We start from the raw sequence: 18,884 nt of genomic DNA, 5'->3' as shown, positions 1-18,884 counted from the left end.
GTATGTGGGTATGTATGTATGTATGTAGGAAGTGGATGCGAAACTAAAACACACTTTTTACTGAACTTTATGTATTTAAACGAAGTATTTAAAGAAATATAAACAATTAACATAACGGCACGTCTTGTCTGTTAGCTTTCTCCAACATCTCCCAATGGCGGACGGCCTGCGCCTCATAACCTAAACGACATAACTCACTCATGCTATCCCTTTTAGACGTGCGCGCCGCCGCGGCGCGCCGCCGCCATAAGGAGTCAGCGCGCCGCCGCCGCCGCCGGTAGTTTAAAATTCGCGCCGTTACAAAGCCCGCAAGAGTACAAATTTAAAATCAATGGACATAAAGCGCGTGCGACGTGCCTAGCTTTAGCGTTCCGACTGTTCCGTTTTTTTTAATTCATTGCTTGATTTATTTTAACCCTTAAATCGATAACGTCCACTATAATGGACATCCCAAGAAAAAAAAATCTGCACCAAATATTAACCCTTAAATTGGCAAGAGTAAAAATTTGTAAAAACAAGTAATATAGTAGCATACCTTTATTTAATACCGTCTGGGGGTCTACAGAAAAATGTTTGAAAAAATCCAGTATTATCGGTTTTTCAGAAAATCTATGTACATCACCATGCACGTTGCCAATTTTATAACAAGAAAAGTAACATTGTTCTATGTACACGCTGGTTACCGCTGCCAAGAAGCCAGTAAAAAATTATATAAAAATTAACGTAAATTATTATGAAAAAACATAATTTAGTGTGAAATTGTTAAAAGCAATTTAGTTTTTTTGTTTCTCCGACAATTAAACAAAGGAGCATATTGCATTTGACGCTATAAAATTTTGTCTATCCCTGTAGTAGTGTACATTTTACGGTCCACTCTCAGGAGAAGCCCCATGTTGTTAAAACAAAGACTGTATGTAACTCTAGGACGCTATTTCAGAGCCTTTTGTATTTTTTTTTCTTATGGCACAGTTTCTCAACTTTCATTTCATCGGTTACCAATCTTCGTCGCTTTACAATGTCCTTCGAATAGCTCAAACCGGAAGTTCTAAAAGTAACCTAAAGCTGTATCTAATTCTGTTTTTTTCAGGCTGGTACATTTCACGTGTTTATATGAACCTCTTGTTGCCCTAGTATGTAGTTAATGGCGATGAGTGTTCAAGTGTAGTGTAGGCAAAGCATCATAAATAACTGTAGATGGAGATTACAGAACTCTAATATGCTCGAAAGATAATCAACGTGCTTTCGGAATTAAATCGTGCTTGATTATATTTATCGACCTCATCCTCGTCCGACAAGCTGTCTAGCAAATTTAATCGCTCCAAAGAAGAATTTATAGAAGGTGGATCAGGGCTATCGTCAGAATAGTATTGTTTAATGCGCGTTGGTTCCTCATCGGAATCTGATTCATAATCAGAACATACATTTTTTACGTGAATGAAAGCTAAAATCTTATGCGATCTACATAGTGTTAAATACTACAGACAAAGAAAGGAAACCATTCTGTTTAAAAATATTTTAAATAAACAAGGACACGTAAAATCGATAGATTCAAAACAAAAGTTAAGTACAGATAGGTTGGCAACGTACACGGTGGTTACCGTAGTTGAATGTAAGTACATCTTTACAAACTTGTCAACGGTAACCGTGGTGTACATTCCAATTTACCAGTGATTATCTTTATTATTATGCTTTATGCACACAAAATGACCAATTATTCATATACTTTACCATTTTCTTATGAAACACAAAACATAATAATCATAACTTGCCTACAGAAAAGTTGTTAAAATTTAATAAAACTTATTAGAGGTAATGGCGAGCGTCGCCGCTTCGAACAGATTTTTTGATAGCGACGTTAATTTTAATTTTATGCCATATCACATATTTAATTACTATTGATAACATAATTATTAAGTAGTTTCTGTTAATAAAAGCTTAGGAAATTAGATATGTTTACGACAGGAATTTTTACTAACTAACGTACACTGTGATGCACAATGCCAATTTAAGGGTTAAAGCATAGCGTTACTTTCCTCTGGTAGCGTACTAACACTACCAGGAAACTACTAATACTACTTGAATGATATGTTATTTTTAAGCATGAGTAATTGGGTATATAAGAAAATATTGGGAACCAGTGTGAACATAATCTTTTTGTTAAAGTCCTACAGAACGCAGAACTTGCAAAGAAGCATCCGAAAGACTGACATTTTACCCATACTTCATTTTTTTTATATGACAGTATTAAGCAGCGTTAAAATAAAACGTGTAATAGGTTACTAACTGGTCTGTTTATTACGTGACAATATGATTTACATAAAAATGTTTTTGTTTATGGGTAAAACAAGTGTAAAAAGTGTTATGTCCAGTATTTTGCCCGTTGTAATCGACAACACGGCACTTTTGCTAAGTCCAATATGTTAGACGTTGCCAAGTATGCGAAGAGTAAAATTATTAAATTTTCTGGTAGTTTTTTTGGTAAACAAATTAAATAGAGGGATGTTAAGTGTTTCAAAATATTTTAAAAAGTCATTACTTGCCGTATTACGTAATGAACCAAATAGATAAAAAAATATTTTTATGGATTTTTTCCCTGTGTATGTGGTGTGTGTGTGTTTGTTTCCTGTTTGTGTGTGGATTTGTTTTCATCAAGAGACATACCCGATTTCATTTGAGAAATTTATTAGGAAAATTTTGATAAAAGTGCATGTATTATTGTAAAAACGATTGCTTGGATGTTACTGCTTCCTAGGATAACCCGTTATTTGATTTAATGTCAAATAAATGACGTCAATGACTGGTAAAATTTTACCACCTACAAGCTTTAAAGTTATTCCAAAAATATAAAAATAATAGGTTTTACTTCAATTCATTATATAAGTTGACATTATCAGTAAGTGTATTTCTAATTAGAAAATGCAATTATACTATATTTATTTAAAAAAAAACATGAATTGGACTAAAACAACCTTATGCACACAAAGTAGGTAGTCTATACTCGGCAACGTCCAAAATACTGGACGTCTTTTCATTACGCGGCGTATCTTTTTAATTACACCGATCCTGGCAACCTCCAACATGTTTTTTTCATGATATTTCTACAATAAACCAAAAAAAAAACGATGTAACACAGTTTTATTGAGATTTTCCCGTGTTGATTTAAGAGTTAATCTTGGTTTCTCATTATACGTACTTATACCTATTGAAAAGTTGAAAATCCCACGCCGCCGGCGTTACGCCGCCGCCGTGGATTTTTTCGTGGCGCGCCGCCGCCCGATTTTTTTCGACCGGCGCGCACGTCTAATCCCTTTCATACTTGTTGACATGATCTTCATTCTTTCTCACTCATTCACACAACGTTCCATTTCACTCAATCCTACAGTCGGCCGTTCCTGAAATATAGACTGGTCTCTCAGTCTCACATTACAGTATTACAGTTAGTACACAAACATAACTTTAGGTTCTTAAGTATAGCTGAATTAATCAATTTAACATCTTAAAGTAAGGTTGATTTACTAAACATAACTAAACATCTTTTAGAACAGTTGGTAACAACTTACATAATCTAGTCACAGCTATTTTCAGACCATATGTTTAATGACAACAAAATCTTAATTAGGTAAATAAGCCTTATTCTTAGCGTATCTAAAATAACATCTTTAGGAGTATAACACTGCATGGTTACACAACATGACTTAGGGAAACGACAAATGTGATTCTCACCTGACAACAAAAAAAATAAAATAAAATAAGAAAGCAGTTTAATTACCTGCCCCATCACTCCGTGCTTACAGGCCATCGTTTCATATGATCACAGGAGGTGGTGGTGTTCCTGGACCCTTCGGTGGAATCATCGACCTTCTTTACTTGGTACCGATCTCGTCCTGTGACTTTCGTGACTCGGTATGGACCTAGGTACTTAGGCTTCAACTTCATTCCGACTCCAAATTGGGTTCTTTTTATTGCAACCAGATCACCTTCCTTATACTTGGTACTTTCCTTCCGTTTCCTATTAAACGTACGCCTGTTCTCTTCTTGTACCTTTAGTATTTGTTCTTTCGCCTTCCTTCTGTTCTCTTCTCTAGCTAGTACAAAGCAGTCTCTGTTTTCTTGTTCTAGTAACTCATAAATCTCCAGCTGATAGCTGCTATAATTACTTTCTGCCGGTGTTGTTTTTCTACTCATGTAGTATACTGGGTGTAACTGTGCGTCTACACCTTTCTGTAATAAAATGGCTGATATGGCCACTTTGGAGGCATCCGTGTGCATCTCTGAACTCAGCTTGGGGTTGAACAGCCGTAGCACTGGTTGGCTGGTTAACCTCTTTTTTAATTCTTCAAATGCAGCTCTACACTCTGCGTTAAACTCAAATGAACTATCTTTCCTTAACAGATCTGTCAGCGGCTTGGCAATCATTGCAAAATCTTGTATGTACTTCCTAAAATACGATGTGAGGCCTATGAAGCTTTGTAGTTGTTTGGTATTGGTAGGCTCTGGAAATCTAGCGACCGCATCCGTCTTTTCCGGTGAAGGCCGCACCTGCCCATCTTGGATCACATGTCCAAGGTACTCCACTTGTCGTTGGACAAGCTGCGACTTTTTCCAATTAATCTCGAGGCCATATTGCGAAGCCACCTCCAATACTTCACCCAGTCGAACCACAGCTTCATCCTCAGTCTCTGCGGGAATAATCAAGTCGTCAATAAAGATCAATACTACACCTCTAGCAATGAGGTCTCTAAAGATTGCAGTGATGAATCTAGTAAATACTTTAGGACACAGGGAGAGGCCAAAAGGTGCCCTAAGAAACTCATACTGTCCTGTCATCGTGACAAATGAAGTGAACTTAACCGATTCCTCGTCTACAGGTAAATGAAAATATCCATTTTTCAGATCCAGTGTGCTGAAAACTCTTGCATCCACCAATTTGTCTATATGATCTTCAATTATTGGCATAGGATATTCGTCCTTCACAATCTTCTGATTAAGTCGTCTGTAATCAATGCATACCCTAATACTACCGTCTTTTTTCTTTACAAGAACCAAAGGACTAGCATACTCTGAGTAGCTTACCCTTACCACGCCGTCTTCAAGCCACTTATTCACTTGTCGGTCAACCTCCTCTTGTTCCGCTGGAGCCAATCTTCGGGGTCGTTGTGCAACAGGGATGTCATCTTTTAGCACAATTTTCAACTTGACAGGCGCTTCCTTCGTCTTACGCGGTACGTATGATTCCACCAGGTCGTTCACCCGTTTTTCAACATCTTCACTAGAACCTGTAACAAGAGAATCACACACCCTTATCTCGCATACCCACCTATCAAGCGGTATTAACCATACATTGTTATACTCCATAACAAGTCTGACACGCAACAAGAAATCTTCACCGAGAATCATACTGTACGGCACGGTACGGTTAGGAACTATACGAAACTTAACGTCCTTATACCACAACTCGTCTATTTCAATGTCCAAACAAATTTGTCCATAACAATCCACCTGGTTCTCGCCTAATCCCGTTAAGAAATCGTCACTTTTGTCAAACTCTGGCGCACCTAAATTGTTGTAGCACTCGATTGTCATCAAACTTACTTCGCACCCAGAGTCAACCAACGCTATAACATCTTTTCCCAACACATGAACTCGTTTCACAGGCTTCTTTTTCGGTGTAATCGTCTGCTGTGTTTTGTTTACGTCGCCGGCCATGACAGCTAGTAGACAATTCTTCGCCGCCATTTCGCTCGATTGGCCAATCACGTCTTCGCTACTAGGGATGTGACCATCACTCGTCGAACCGTAAAAAGCACGTTTCGTTGCAACGCTAGCGCCATTAGTCCCGGTCGGCCATTTCTTTCCAGCGCTGCCACCTTCACCACTCGTTGCTGGCTTCACGTCACTCTTTGAAGTACTTGCAGTTGAAGATGACACAGCCGTTTTGCATTGAGATGCAATATGCCCAAATTCGTCGCATTTGAAGCATTTCAGGCCTTTCTCCTTGTGGGGACAGTCTGCTGATGAATGATTCTTTTCTCCACAGCTGTAGCAACGTACAAATCGCCCATACGTCTTCTCATTTTTCTCTGTCTGCTTCGAACGACTTGTATCTCGGCTTGAACTCGAACTCGCCATGTTTGATTTCAATTGTTCATAAATCTTCAGCTTCTCTTTCAGGTCACTGTATGTCGTAACGCCGTATAACATTATCTTATTTACTTCTTGATCCTTGATTCCTTCTACTATGTATTTAATGGCTACATAGTCTGGCATTTTTCCTCGTTTACCCAACTCTTTCATAGTAAATAAGTACTCTAAACACGATTCACTTGATTTTTTATGTCTGGAACTCATCAGCTCGTGTATAGCCTTCGCGTCGATGTTATCAGGGAACTCTTTGAGGATAGCGGCTTTAAACTCGTCCCACGTCTTAAAAATGCGCTCTGCCCGGTACCACAATAACGCCGTTCCTGTTAACGACCGCCTCGCCATCAACAGCTGTTGCAACGGAGTCCACCCACAGAGCTCGGAGCTGTCCTCGACGTCTTGAACCCATCTGGCCGCAGGATACGTCTTATCTTGACCAGTGAATTTGGGAATCAGCCCTTCCGTGAGATGTAACATCGTCATGCCATTATCTCGTGATGTTTCAGCATTTCCGTCGTTGTAGTCTTGTTGTCTGCCGCTACGTTTGTTTGGAGACATGTTTACGCTTTGCCTTCACGTAGTACGACGTCGTATTTCGTCTTAAAATTTTCGAACCACGCGATCCCAACGGCAAATCTCGGTACGTCTTTTTCTTTGTTCGTTTGCCAATCCCACTTCTGACACCACTGTAGGAAGTGGATGCGAAACTAAAACACACTTTTTACTGAACTTTATGTATTTAAACGAAGTATTTAAAGAAATATAAACAATTAACATAACGGCACGTCTTGTCTGTTAGCTTTCTCCAACATCTCCCAATGGCGGACGGCCTGCGCCTCATAACCTAAACGACATAACTCACTCATGCTATCCCTTTCATACTTGTTGACATGATCTTCATTCTTTCTCACTCATTCACACAACGTTCCATTTCACTCAATCCTACATGTATGTTCATTTGTTCCCTCAGAACTCCTAAAGTACGCATTATAATTTGACAAACGATATGTCATTCGAATCGTCTTAAGCGTCCGCTGGTTATAGGCTATATGACGTCACAAAAAAAGGAACACGGCGCCCTCTAGAGGTCATAAAGGCACGAACCAAAAAAATAAAAATAAGTAATGATGGCGTGTTGTATATCATTTGAAAGAGCTCAATTAGCACATTTCAAATATATACATATTGTTAGCTTTTGCACCCGGCTTTGCTTACATGAACCCGATAAAACATTAATTTATCGGGTAGGTAATTCGAACTACGAATCTATAAGCGCTCTGAATTCTATCCGCGTATTACCCGATTAAGGCGATACAAGAAGGTTTTTGCAAAATAAATTTGTTTGGCCACTATATACATGGTGTTTTTTAATGATCTGCAATATTTTATAAAGTGAATAGGTATAGAAGTCCAGATCAGCCAAAATGTAGGAAACAGCCCTACATTCCCTACAAGAGACGTACGAGGCACGCTGTACGTACGAGGCTCGCTGTACGCGGCAAAGCGGCGCCCTCATACTAAAAGGGTCGGGCACAGCCCGACGAACGAGGTTCGCTGTACGCGTTCCAAAGCCGGGCGCCGAAGGCGCCCTCATACTAAAAGAGTCGGGCGCAGCCCGACGTACGAGGTTCGCTGTACGCGTTCCAAAGCCGGGCGCCGAAGGCGCCCTCATATTAAAAGAGTCGGGCGCAGCCCGACGTACGAGGCTCGCTGTACGCGTACCAAAGCCGGGCGCCTTCGGCGCCCTCACACTAAAAGAGTCGGGCGTAGCCCGACGTACGCGTTCCAAAGCCGGGCGCCGAAGGCGCCCTCTTACTAAAAGAGTCGGACGCAGCCCGACGTAAGAGGCTCCCTGTACGCGTTCCAAAGCCGGGCGCCTTCGGCGCCCTCACACTAAAAGAGTCGGGCGTAGCCCGACGTACGCGTTCCAAAGCCGGGCGCCGAAGGCGCCCTCATACTAAAAGAGTCGGGCGCAGCCCGACGTACGAGGCTCGCTGTACGCGTTCCAAAGCCGGGCGCCGAAGGCGCCCTCATATTAAAAGAGTCGGGCGCAGCCCGACGTACGAGGCTCGCTGTACGCGTACCAAAGCCGGGCGCCTTCGGCGCCCTCACACTAAAAGAGTCGGGCGTAGCCCGACGTACGCGTTCCAAAGCCGGGCGCCGAAGGCGCCCTCTTACTAAAAGAGTCGGGCGCAGCCCGACGTAAGAGGCTCCCTGTACGCGTTCCAAAGCCGGACGCCTTCGGCGCCCTCATACTAAAAGAGTCGGCCGCAGCCCGACGTACGAGGCTCGCTGTACGCGTTCCAAAGCCGGGCGCCTTCGGCGCCCTCACACTAAAAGAGTCGGGCGTAGCCCGACGTACGCGTTCCAAAGCCGGGCGCCGAAGGCGCCCTCATACTAAAAGAGTCGGGCGCAGCCCGACGTACGAGGCTCGCTGTATGCGTTCCAAAGCCGGGCGCCTTCGGCGCCCTCACACTAAAAGAGTCGGGCGTAGCCCGACGTACGCGTTCCAAAGCCGGGCGCCTTCGGCGCCCTCATACTAAAAGAGTCGGGCGCAGCCCGACGTACGAGGCTTGCTGTACGCGTTCCAAAGCCGGGCGCCTTCGGCGCTCTCACACTAAAAGAGTCGGGCGTAGCCCGACGTACGCGTTCCAAAGCCGGGCGCCGAAGGCGCCCTCATACTAAAAGAGTCGGGCGTAGCCCGACGTACGCGTTCCAAAGCCGGGCGCCGAAGGCGCCCTCATACTAAATATGTCGGGCGCAGCTCGACATACTAGGCTCGCTGTACTCGTTCCAAAGCAGGGCGCCTTCGGCGCCCTCATACTAAAATAGTCGGGCGTAGCCCGCGACGTACGCGTTCCAAAGACGGGAGCCTTCGGCGCCCTCATACCAAAGGAGTCGGGCGTAGCCCGATATATGCGGCTCTCTGCATGCATTTCTGTACTGCGGACGCCCTCGCAAAAGTAATATCAAGTGACTTCAAATAGTTAGTAACGAAATCATGACCCCAAAATTAATTAAATAAAAAATAAGTTCAAAAACTAAAACCCGACTACTGCAAATCGCGCTCTAAAAAGTATGAAACAAGATAGAATTCTTATCGAAAAATTATCGAACAGGGAATATTATAAAAGTTACCATTTTTTCAATAAAAAAATACAACGTAATATAATTTACTATTTTTTTTATATATGTATTTACAGAGATTCAGAGGATAGCCGTGGTCGTATGCCACTTTACCTTAAAGTTTATAATCGTGGCATACGACCACGGCTATCCTCTGAATCTCTGTAAATACATATATAAAAAAAATAGTAAATTATATTACGTTGTATTTTTTTATTGAAAAAATGGTAACTTTTATAATATTCCCTGTTCGATAATTTTTCGATAAGAATTCTATCTTGTTTCATACTTTTTAGAGCGCGATTTGCAGTAGTCGGGTTTTAGTTTTTGAACTTATTTTTTATTACATATGAAAACTGAATGGTGTATATAATTAATAAGTGTTCCGGACGTTTGTATTTTAGTTTTTATTTTATTTTGGGTAGTTCCATTTCATAACTTTGACGTTAAAGAGGAAAACCCACCTCACCCCGTAGTGCCTCGTATTTGGGGTGAGAGGGGTTTTCATACAAAGGTGATTTTGAAAGATTTTTGGATCGAATTTTTTTTATCATTCGTATTACTATAGCTCCATTTTAAATTGGACTACATTATTTTTTTTAGCAGTAGCCTTAAAATCCCTTGTCTTCTCACCCCCCTCTCAAACCTTCTCTCCCCATTCATAACATAACCCACCTCTCCCCGCGAAACCTACTCACCCCGTTTTACGGTACGTAACTATTTTGATGAATGAAATTCAGATTAATTGATACAATTCTTTTATACAAGTTGGCGACTGCGTCTGTTAATAATAGATTTTATATACATGGTGGCAAAAATGAGTGCATTCCCGTTGCCAGGGCGCTTTTGGGATTATACTGAGAAACTTTTACCATGGGACCAACCCCGAAATCTCGAAAAAAATTTTTTACCACCCATAGAAAATCGACCAGCCAAATATTTTTCGGGTTTCGTCCCATAGTCCCATAGATCCCAAAATCTCCCTGGCAATGGGAATGCACTTATTTATTGGCCGGCTTTCAAAGTATTAATGTTCACTGTATCAAGATACGAAATGGCCCAGAAGTCGAATTGGTTAAACGGATTATTATAATCGCAGATAAACGGACCGATGTCAGTCTGTCTCGCTATCCGTACGTATCTAAATGTCGCATGACTTATCCCGTGTGGGCGGAAACATTCCGGAGGTCTGTGAGGTCTGAGAGACCTCGGTACAACTTACAAGGTCCCTAGCAGAAAGTTATACTGCGTTTTGAATTTTGGCAGTACAAACATTCTGACTGCCGTATTCGAACTTCAAGATATTCACAAGAGACGATACGTACTAGATCCATTCTAGATACGTTATAGTTTAGATATCAACTAGTTCTCTTTTGCAGCGCAATTCGGGCAACCAATGTCACTTTTACGTTAGATATCTATTAGATGTGAATTGGATCTCTAAGTCATATCCTGAGGAAATCGCTCAAGAGTATCTCCAGAATCACGCAAATGTCAAATTTGACAGGTTAGATCTTAAACATATCGTTATCGTATCTTGGTGATGTCTAAAAGATATCTAATAGATGTCTATTTCAAAATCCGAATCGGGCCCAGAGCCAAATGTAAATAACTTTGTAGGGTTGTCAATGATATAAATATATTTCAATTTAATGATTTTGTTTTACTTTTTAATCCAGCGTTACGATTATAAGAACTCGATTGTGCATCACTTATATAAAACTATCCTTTCAGCTCAGTCCCTACTGTCCTTAGAGATGTTCCACCCTGTATACAAAGATAAACAATAAAAAATCTTTATATCTGTAATTGTATGTTATAAAATAAAACTACAAACGAACTAAGGTAGGCGTGGCTCACTCCGCGATTTCGTCGCTTTGCTACAGGTAGCTAAAAGTACATCCGTTCCGCCCCAATTTCAGCAGCCATAAGCCGCGCGTGGCGCTGTCGCCACCTAGCGGCCATATCTGTACTGATCGTAACAGACGCGTTTTGTTAGAGAGTGAGTCTTCTGTACCTAGTACTATTATTTATTCTGTGACTAAGGGTATGACTACTATAACTATAACTACACCCAACTAGCAAATCTATGTGCTATAAAAGTTGAGAGCACGTTTTTATTTTCGCTTTTTGGTGCTATAAACGGTGTAAAACAGTCGAATAAAAGTCCTGTAAGCGTTTACTCAACGCGAAAAGGCGCACTTATACAGACTAAAAGTGTTATAAAAATAGAGTAAGCGCTGTATAAGAAGCAAATCGATGCTGTAAGAGTTGAGTAAAAGTTGATATAAAGCGCTTCTAGTGTTTTAATAGCAACGATAGTGCTTTTATTCGATTATTTGTTCTATAAACATTATCAATTTGCTATTACTCAGTGAAAGTGTTCTATAAAAGCAGCCGCACTGCTTTTTCTCGGCAAAAATGTTTCGTAAAAGTAGCCGAATTGCTTTTACTCGGCATTTTGAATGTGTAAGAGTGCAGTAAATGCTTTTATTCAACAAATATGTGCTAAAAACGATCTCAGGTAAGCGATTATATTTCAATTATTTGATTAAGTTTGAGGCCTAATCGCTTCACTACGTATCTAATAAAACAAAAAGGTACTTAAGTATTTTTTACTGCTGTCATCCATGACATTTATTTTTACCGTGATTGTGTACATAAGTTTTTACTGTCTGTAAGTACACGTAATACAGTAAAACCTAGCGCGAAAAATACTTTATTGATAAAACCAAAGGCACTGGTTCATATATATTCATGGGCCGCCTATTTTCTTAAATTTCAATAAAAAATATTAATTAAAATAAGTATAAATTTGCTTACACGATCTAGTTTCTGTTATATCTCATTAATTCGACTATAAGTCGAGTAACTGCGTTTACTGCTACACTTATAGCACATGTTGTCGCCATGTTTATGGATTTATAGTCCGGTGGCCGACTGCATGAAACCCTACCTGATAAAAAAATAGAATAATCCTACTCTGTGGGGGTAGCTGACTTTTAGCAGCTTCAACTGCTCTTGGTCGGCCGTGGCTTAACTTGGCAAATTTTGCGCAAATGGCAAAAAAGTGGTACAAATATTCATCAAAAAAACAAAAGTGGTCAGCTACATCCTGTGTTGGCAGGTTCCTGTGTCCGACCGAATTTGTGGTACCACGTGAGCTACAATTTACTTCATCGAAAAATAGAATGTCACTTGTATGGTAGGATTGCTGCCATTTACATTTTTTTTAATGCGGACGGACTGCAAAAGCTATCAGGCTAAGGTGAGGCCGACCAAGACATACGTCAACAAATTTAATGTAGGTATTACAATCAGTTTTTTTCATTCTATTTTTCGATGAGGTAAATTGTAGTTGTCACGTGGTACCACAAATTCGGTCGAACACAGGAACCTGCCAACACAGTATGTAGCTGACCACTTTTGTTTTGCTGTCCTCAAAGGCAGCTATCCTACCCTGCAAGTTTCATTCTATTATACGATGGGGTTTTTTTTTTGATGAATTTTTGTGCCACTATTTTACCATTTACGCAAAATTTGCGAAATTAAGCCGCGGCCGACCAAGAGCAGTTGATGCTACTAAAAGTCAGCTACCCCTACAGAGTAGGATATTCTATTTTTTTATCAGGTAGGGTTTCATGCAGTTGGCCACCGGACTATATTGAAACGTACAACATGGCTGACTTGTGCTGTTAATGTAGTTCAAAACTCTTTAAAAGTACTCTAAGCTGAATACATTTTGAATAAAACCTGTAAATACACTTCAGCTCCTATAACAGCGGTTTGAGCCCCATTACCCGAATTATGATATAAGCGCGCTGTTACAGCAGCATTGTTGCCAAATGGTTATTGGATTGCTTTTAATAGGCTTTTATAGCAACAGAGAAGAGAGTTGAGTAACAGTTGTATTAAAGCGCCTTATTCAGACAATTAGCTATTCTATAGCTGTTATATGATTTTAATAGAACAATTATGCTGAATAAAAGTGATTTAGTAGCGCTAATTCAGCATTTATTAAAAGGTGGAATAAAAGTGCTAAAAGATAGTGCTATAAACGTTTATACGACATGATTATAGCACTAATTAGCGAAAATTGCTAAATAGTCGAGTTAACCGCTATTATACGATATATTGGTGTTTGAACAACCGTAACTCGGCTGTTATACGATTACAGGCTGAGTAAATCAATTCTTATACGACTATTTTGCTAGTTGGGCACCTTATAAAACAAAATCCCCCGCCGCGTCTGTCTGTTTGTGTGTATGTATGTTCGCGATAAACTCCAAAGTTACTGAACGGATTTTCATGCGGTTTCACCTATCAATAGAGTGATTCTCGAGGAAGGTTTAGGTGTATAATTTTTTTAAGGTCTTGTGTAACCCGGGCGAGTAAATAAACCAGCTGTGTATGTAGGTACCTATAGTCAGACCGTAAAAAGTCTGCAGCGATTTTGATGTCCCACGCAGTACAAGTGTCATTTTAAACGTCAAACTTCTATGAAAATATGACGTATACATAACACTTACACTGCGTGGGCTATCAAATCCGCTGCAGACTTTGTTTGGTGCAACTATATATATAAGAATGACCATCACTTGCAGCAAACCGGTAGACAGTAGAAAAGAGCAAATAGGCCTCGCCTCCCACATATGGGGCATTATCTATGAAAAGGGACCTTATTGTCGATGGCGCTTACGCCGCACAGCGTCGCGCGGCATTGTATTTATATCGGAGCATCGTTAATAATGGCGTAAGCGCCATCGACAATAACGTTCCTTTTCATGGATAACGTCACGTATGTATGAATATTAACGAGGCGACAGTTGAAGAGCGAGGACTTTTGTAAAGCTGAATGTAGGAGGGATTTTATTTTCGTTATAAATAAGCTTCTTGGCATAAATTAAAATTTTGGTACAAGCTTTAATCGCTGACTGTATTTTTTTTTTCAAAGGCAGTGGTGGCTCACTTCACGATTTTGTCATCCGATTTTACATATTGGATGCAAAAGTCTCAATCGGAAATACCTTCCAAGATTTGAACCACACAAACAAAATTAAAATAACTAAAAAACTAAATATACATAAATAAAACGAATGATATAACAGCCGCGTAACTGGGCAAGTAAATAAAAGCTTGTAAAATGGGTCAAAAGTTATGTTTTCCCATACTACGGTATGAGTAGGTTTCGCGGGGAGAGTTGGGTTATGAATGGGGAGAGAAGATTTGAGAGGGGGGGGGTGAGAAGGGATTTTAAGGCTACTGCTACAAAAATAATGTATTCCAATTTAAAATGGGGCTATAGTAATACGCATAATAAAAAAAAACGATCCATAAATCTTCCAAAATCATCTTTGTATGAAAAACCTTCTCACCCCAAATACGAGGTGAGGGTGAGGTGGGTTTTCCTCTTTATCGTCAAAGTTATGAAATGGAACTACCCAAAATAAAATACAAACGTCCTAACCACTTATTATATACACCATTCAGTTTTCACATATGTACAAATAAAATTTTATCGAGGTTTGAAAGTCAAATTCACCCAACTCACCCCATTTTACGGTATCTATGGACAGTTCAGAAATGTTATGATTTTACGAAAAACGATTCGATGTTCCTTTGCATAAAGGACCCCTAAATCAGCCTAATTTTCGTAATCACTTATTCTTCTGTATTGGACACGTGCCATATTAGGGAAAACCACCCTAGTCGACATAATATCCATTCAAAATTGCACCCTATTCTTTAGTTCACTACGTTCATATTGCTATAACGGTAGCGCATTTAAAAATTGATACTCTGCAAGGCTTTCAAAATTGCACCCTATTCTTTAGTTTACTAGGTTCATATTGCTAAAACTGTAGCGCATTTAAAAAAGCGCAGGGCTTCCGGCAATTTTCAGTTTAAGGAGGAAATTCACTTAAAACTTTCTCATTGCAAAATGAACCTTAATTCAAACGAATGAAGTACAAAGTTGTATTTGTTCGAAAAGTTCTAGTCGGGATTAAAAGTAGTCGTGTTGTTTGAAAATGGTTCTTAGAGAGGAAGGAATAAGGTTTACGGGAGGTGTTTGGGAAGTTGGTTAAGTTTGAAGCGTGCCAGGCGTTTTTGAATTGTCTAAAGGGGCCCACTGATTAACAGTCCGCCGGACGGTATCGGCCTGTCAGTTAGAACAAAATTTTGACAGTTCCGAACAACTGACAGGCCGATACCGTCCGGCGGACTGTTAATCAGTGGGCCCCTTAAGTGTAGCCAATGTAAGTAGAAGTACCTACACTAAGTACTTAAAGGTTAGCTGGAAGAGATCCCTTTACGGGATAAGTTCGCCTTTGTACACATTTACTGTATTCTCTGTGTTATGTACTTGTTTTGTGCAATAAAGTGTTTACTACTACTAAGTACTCGCAGAGCTTAGGGGCTATTCATAAATTACGTCATTTCAAATTAGGGGGGGGGGGGTATGGACATTGGATGATGGTGGCGTGACGTACGAGGAAACTGGGTCATTCGAAGCATGATTTTTGGATGATTTTAGGGGGGGGGGGGTCAAAAATCGATGACGTAATTTATGGACAGCCCCTTTGGCAAAGGATCCTAACTTTTATAAAAACCGGCCAAGTGCGAGTCGGACTCGCGCACGAAGGGTTCCGTATCCGTAACATTACGCCAAACGCGGCAAAAGACTCACGTTAGGTACCTCACAGACAACCGCAATATTACTGACCATCTATAGTCCGTTTTTTTTAGCATTAGAAAGAGCTTCGCAGAAGTAAGCTTGTGGTTCCAAATCCGGCACTTTTAGCGGTAATAATTTGAAGTAAATTATATGTATTGACCATGCTACATTAGATAATTCAATAATTATTAACAATTAACGAGCCTGATAAAAACTGGACGCTTGCTTCTGTGGAGTTCTTTCTAATGCTAAAAAAAACGAACTATAGGGATATTTTTGGTCTTTTTAAATTTTTTGGAAATATTACAACCGGTCAACGCGCGTTTCTAATACGTCCGCTGCCCACGCATGCGGCACTTTTCGGTCTTTATGTAGTACCTATTCATGACTTTGACCGTTGACATTACTGTCATTTATCAAGTACAAGTGGACAGTCTTACAATGATTAAGTGTGTCAAAGTAGATAATGAAGTGACAGAACATAATTAATGGTGACATGATAAAATGTATAGATGGTCAAGCCAATCTTGTCAGACGAAAAGGCGCGAAATTCAAGATTTTCAGCTTTTTTCTACTGACGAGATCTGCTTGACCAACTTTATGTAGTTTGTCAAAAGACTGTCTCATTTCAAACATAGACAGAGAGATACACTCATTTCAATCATACGTGTACTATAGATCCCGTAGATGAACTATAGGGGGCAGCTCATAAGTTGCCCCCTATAGTTCACCGTTCACCGGCTCATAAGCCGTCAGATTTTGGCGCGAGGCGTAAATGTGTCGTTTATGCTTCCGATGTAGCCCACAAGATTGTAGAACCTACTATCCACAAGGAAACATACCTGCCGAAGAGAACGGTAGGTGGGTATAGCACTAGCTTTGGCAATGTACATTTGTGCACATATGTTTCCGATTCAGGCCACAAGATGGCAGACCCACCAAATTGCACGGTCTCTATAGGCAGAGATGGACAACTCGAATAAAGTTTTATCGGAATAATCATTCGAATAAACAATCATTCACGATTTTTTTATTCAAGAATAATTTATTCATTTATTAATTTTGTTATTCTTATTCGTCATTCGAATAAATTTTGCCCATCTCTGCCTATAAGTACGAACGGCGGTTAAAACAATGAACTATGAAGCTCGGCGCTTGATGCTGCAAATTGAAAAGCCCCCATTACGGCGGCGAGGGCTCATTTCCCGTACACCTTTGAGGGATAAATTGTGGACAAATTGGGTTCCTTGAGTACGGGGTATCACTTTAAAGGGTCCCGTGTCTAAAATGTTACTTCGTGTTAAGGATGACTCACCTTAGACGGGGCCGTGTCCGGGCCGAAGCTTCCGGCGCTTACTTTTCTATGACATGACAGTCAACTATAATTAATTCTGTTCAACAAAAAATATATCTTAGCAAACGTTGTGCTTTATTGGCAAACATTTTTCATAATAATTGTGACTGAAAATGTTAACATGTCATGCCGAATATTCGGCGCTTCGGCCGAGAGGGGCCGATTATTCGGTATTCCCTATTCGGCCAAAACCACTATTCGGGGCATCTCTACATACGATACCTTACGATGGTGTAGGTACAGAATACGTGACCCAGACATTCGGCTGATACCCGTTATCAAAGTGTGACCGATAACGTGACAAATGTGATATCCGCGCTCAACCCTCGTCACGACTTTTGATGTGGCTGTAACGATTTCGATGAAATAATGCTTTATGGGGGTTTTCGGTGCGATAAATCGATCTAACTAGGTTTGATCTCTGGGCAAACGCGCATTTTCGAGGTTTTTATATATTTTCCGAGCAAAACTCGCTCCCCAGATATTTATATTTATGTTTATATGTCAAATATCTTGACCCAATATTTCAGTCACGTTTTCGCATCTTACTTCATTTTTAGGAGCACTCATACTTAGGTACTACTACTAAACTAAATATGTAGTTCGTTTTTAGGGTTCCATTCCTCTTAACTTTTTTTCCGTCCGTCTGTCTGTGTAGACCCTTTATCTCGGGAACGCGTGGAGGTACATATCGAGTTGAAATTATAAAACCATATACTTAGGTCTACACTTTTACAATCCCTTGAAACTGTGAAAAAAATAACTTAAATACGGAACCCTCGGTGGGCGAGTCCGGCTCACTTGCCCGGTTTTTAAATGAAAACTAGCACAACATGAACTCATAGGTACCTACCTATATTATTTATATTTATGAATCTTCGTCATATCGAAGTTATTATAGTTTAGTAATCATATTATAACTCAAAGAAAAAAACACTACGTTGCCTACCAAACAATTACCATTAGGTATAACTATAAAATGTATAAAAACCACATGTTATTGAACTTACTATAAAAACCACTTTTACCATCACACCCAGTTATGACATGATCATACTGAAATGTTTACAATTACTCCAACACCTTGTATACTAAACGATTTAACTCTTACAAAAATAAACCTTATTCTAACTAAGTAAAGTCTATAATCAATTTTCTAAATGCTTGTACATGCGTCCTTTTTGTAACCGTAATACTAGACAATCTTTTAACGAGAGACAGAGGATATTTGACCTTATGTCTTGAAGATAAGATTGATAGTTGATTGATAGAGTATTTATAGATCAATACTACGAAATGGTGTGCAGTCGCCATCAGATATATTGATGCGGCCCACGTGCTCACAAATATCTGAACACGCTTGTATTGTTAATGCGTTAGAGTGCGTGTTCAGATGTTTTTGAGCGCCGCGGCCGCTCCGATACATCTGGCGACTAGATGTATTTATGGATCGGTAACACGTGGTCGGTATAGATAGCACGTTGTTCCCATTCGGGTTAGAGCTTTTAACTATATCGGTATAGTATATATACCGGGTGTGGCCTGTAATACGAGCAAAAAATTTAACTGCAGGCTGTACTCCTCATA

The 18,884-nt window shown here is 40.1% G+C and overlaps 2 protein-coding genes across 4 annotated transcripts in view; both read right to left on the bottom strand.

Annotated features, from left to right (window-relative positions):
• The window catches only part of LOC134677995 (ankyrin repeat domain-containing protein 50), a 120,973-nt gene that overhangs the window by 85,782 nt on the left and 16,307 nt on the right, over nt 1–18,884 (bottom strand). The window lies entirely within an intron of this gene.
• On the bottom strand, nt 4,427–6,575 carry LOC134678007 (uncharacterized). Of its 3 annotated transcripts, none has more exons than XM_063536446.1 (2): nt 5,074–6,575; nt 4,427–4,679 (listed from the first exon to the last, which is right to left on the bottom strand). In XM_063536446.1, the coding sequence occupies exons 1-2, from the start codon at nt 6,484–6,486 to the stop codon at nt 4,554–4,556; spliced, it is 1,539 nt and encodes a 512-aa protein (XP_063392516.1). In that variant the 5' UTR covers nt 6,487–6,575; the 3' UTR covers nt 4,427–4,553. The 3 variants fall into 3 exon arrangements, with proteins under 3 accessions (XP_063392516.1, XP_063392517.1, XP_063392518.1); XM_063536447.1 differs by having other exon boundaries at nt 5,080–6,575; XM_063536448.1 differs by lacking the exon at nt 4,427–4,679 and having other exon boundaries at nt 5,113–5,276; nt 5,593–6,575.

Source organism: Cydia fagiglandana, chromosome 27 (genome assembly GCF_963556715.1).
Source record: "Cydia fagiglandana chromosome 27, ilCydFagi1.1, whole genome shotgun sequence".
In the NCBI taxonomy this organism is placed as follows: Eukaryota; Metazoa; Arthropoda; class Insecta; order Lepidoptera; family Tortricidae; genus Cydia; species Cydia fagiglandana.
The sequence above is the reverse complement of the archived record's forward strand: the minus strand, read 5'-3'. Positions and strand labels throughout refer to the sequence as shown.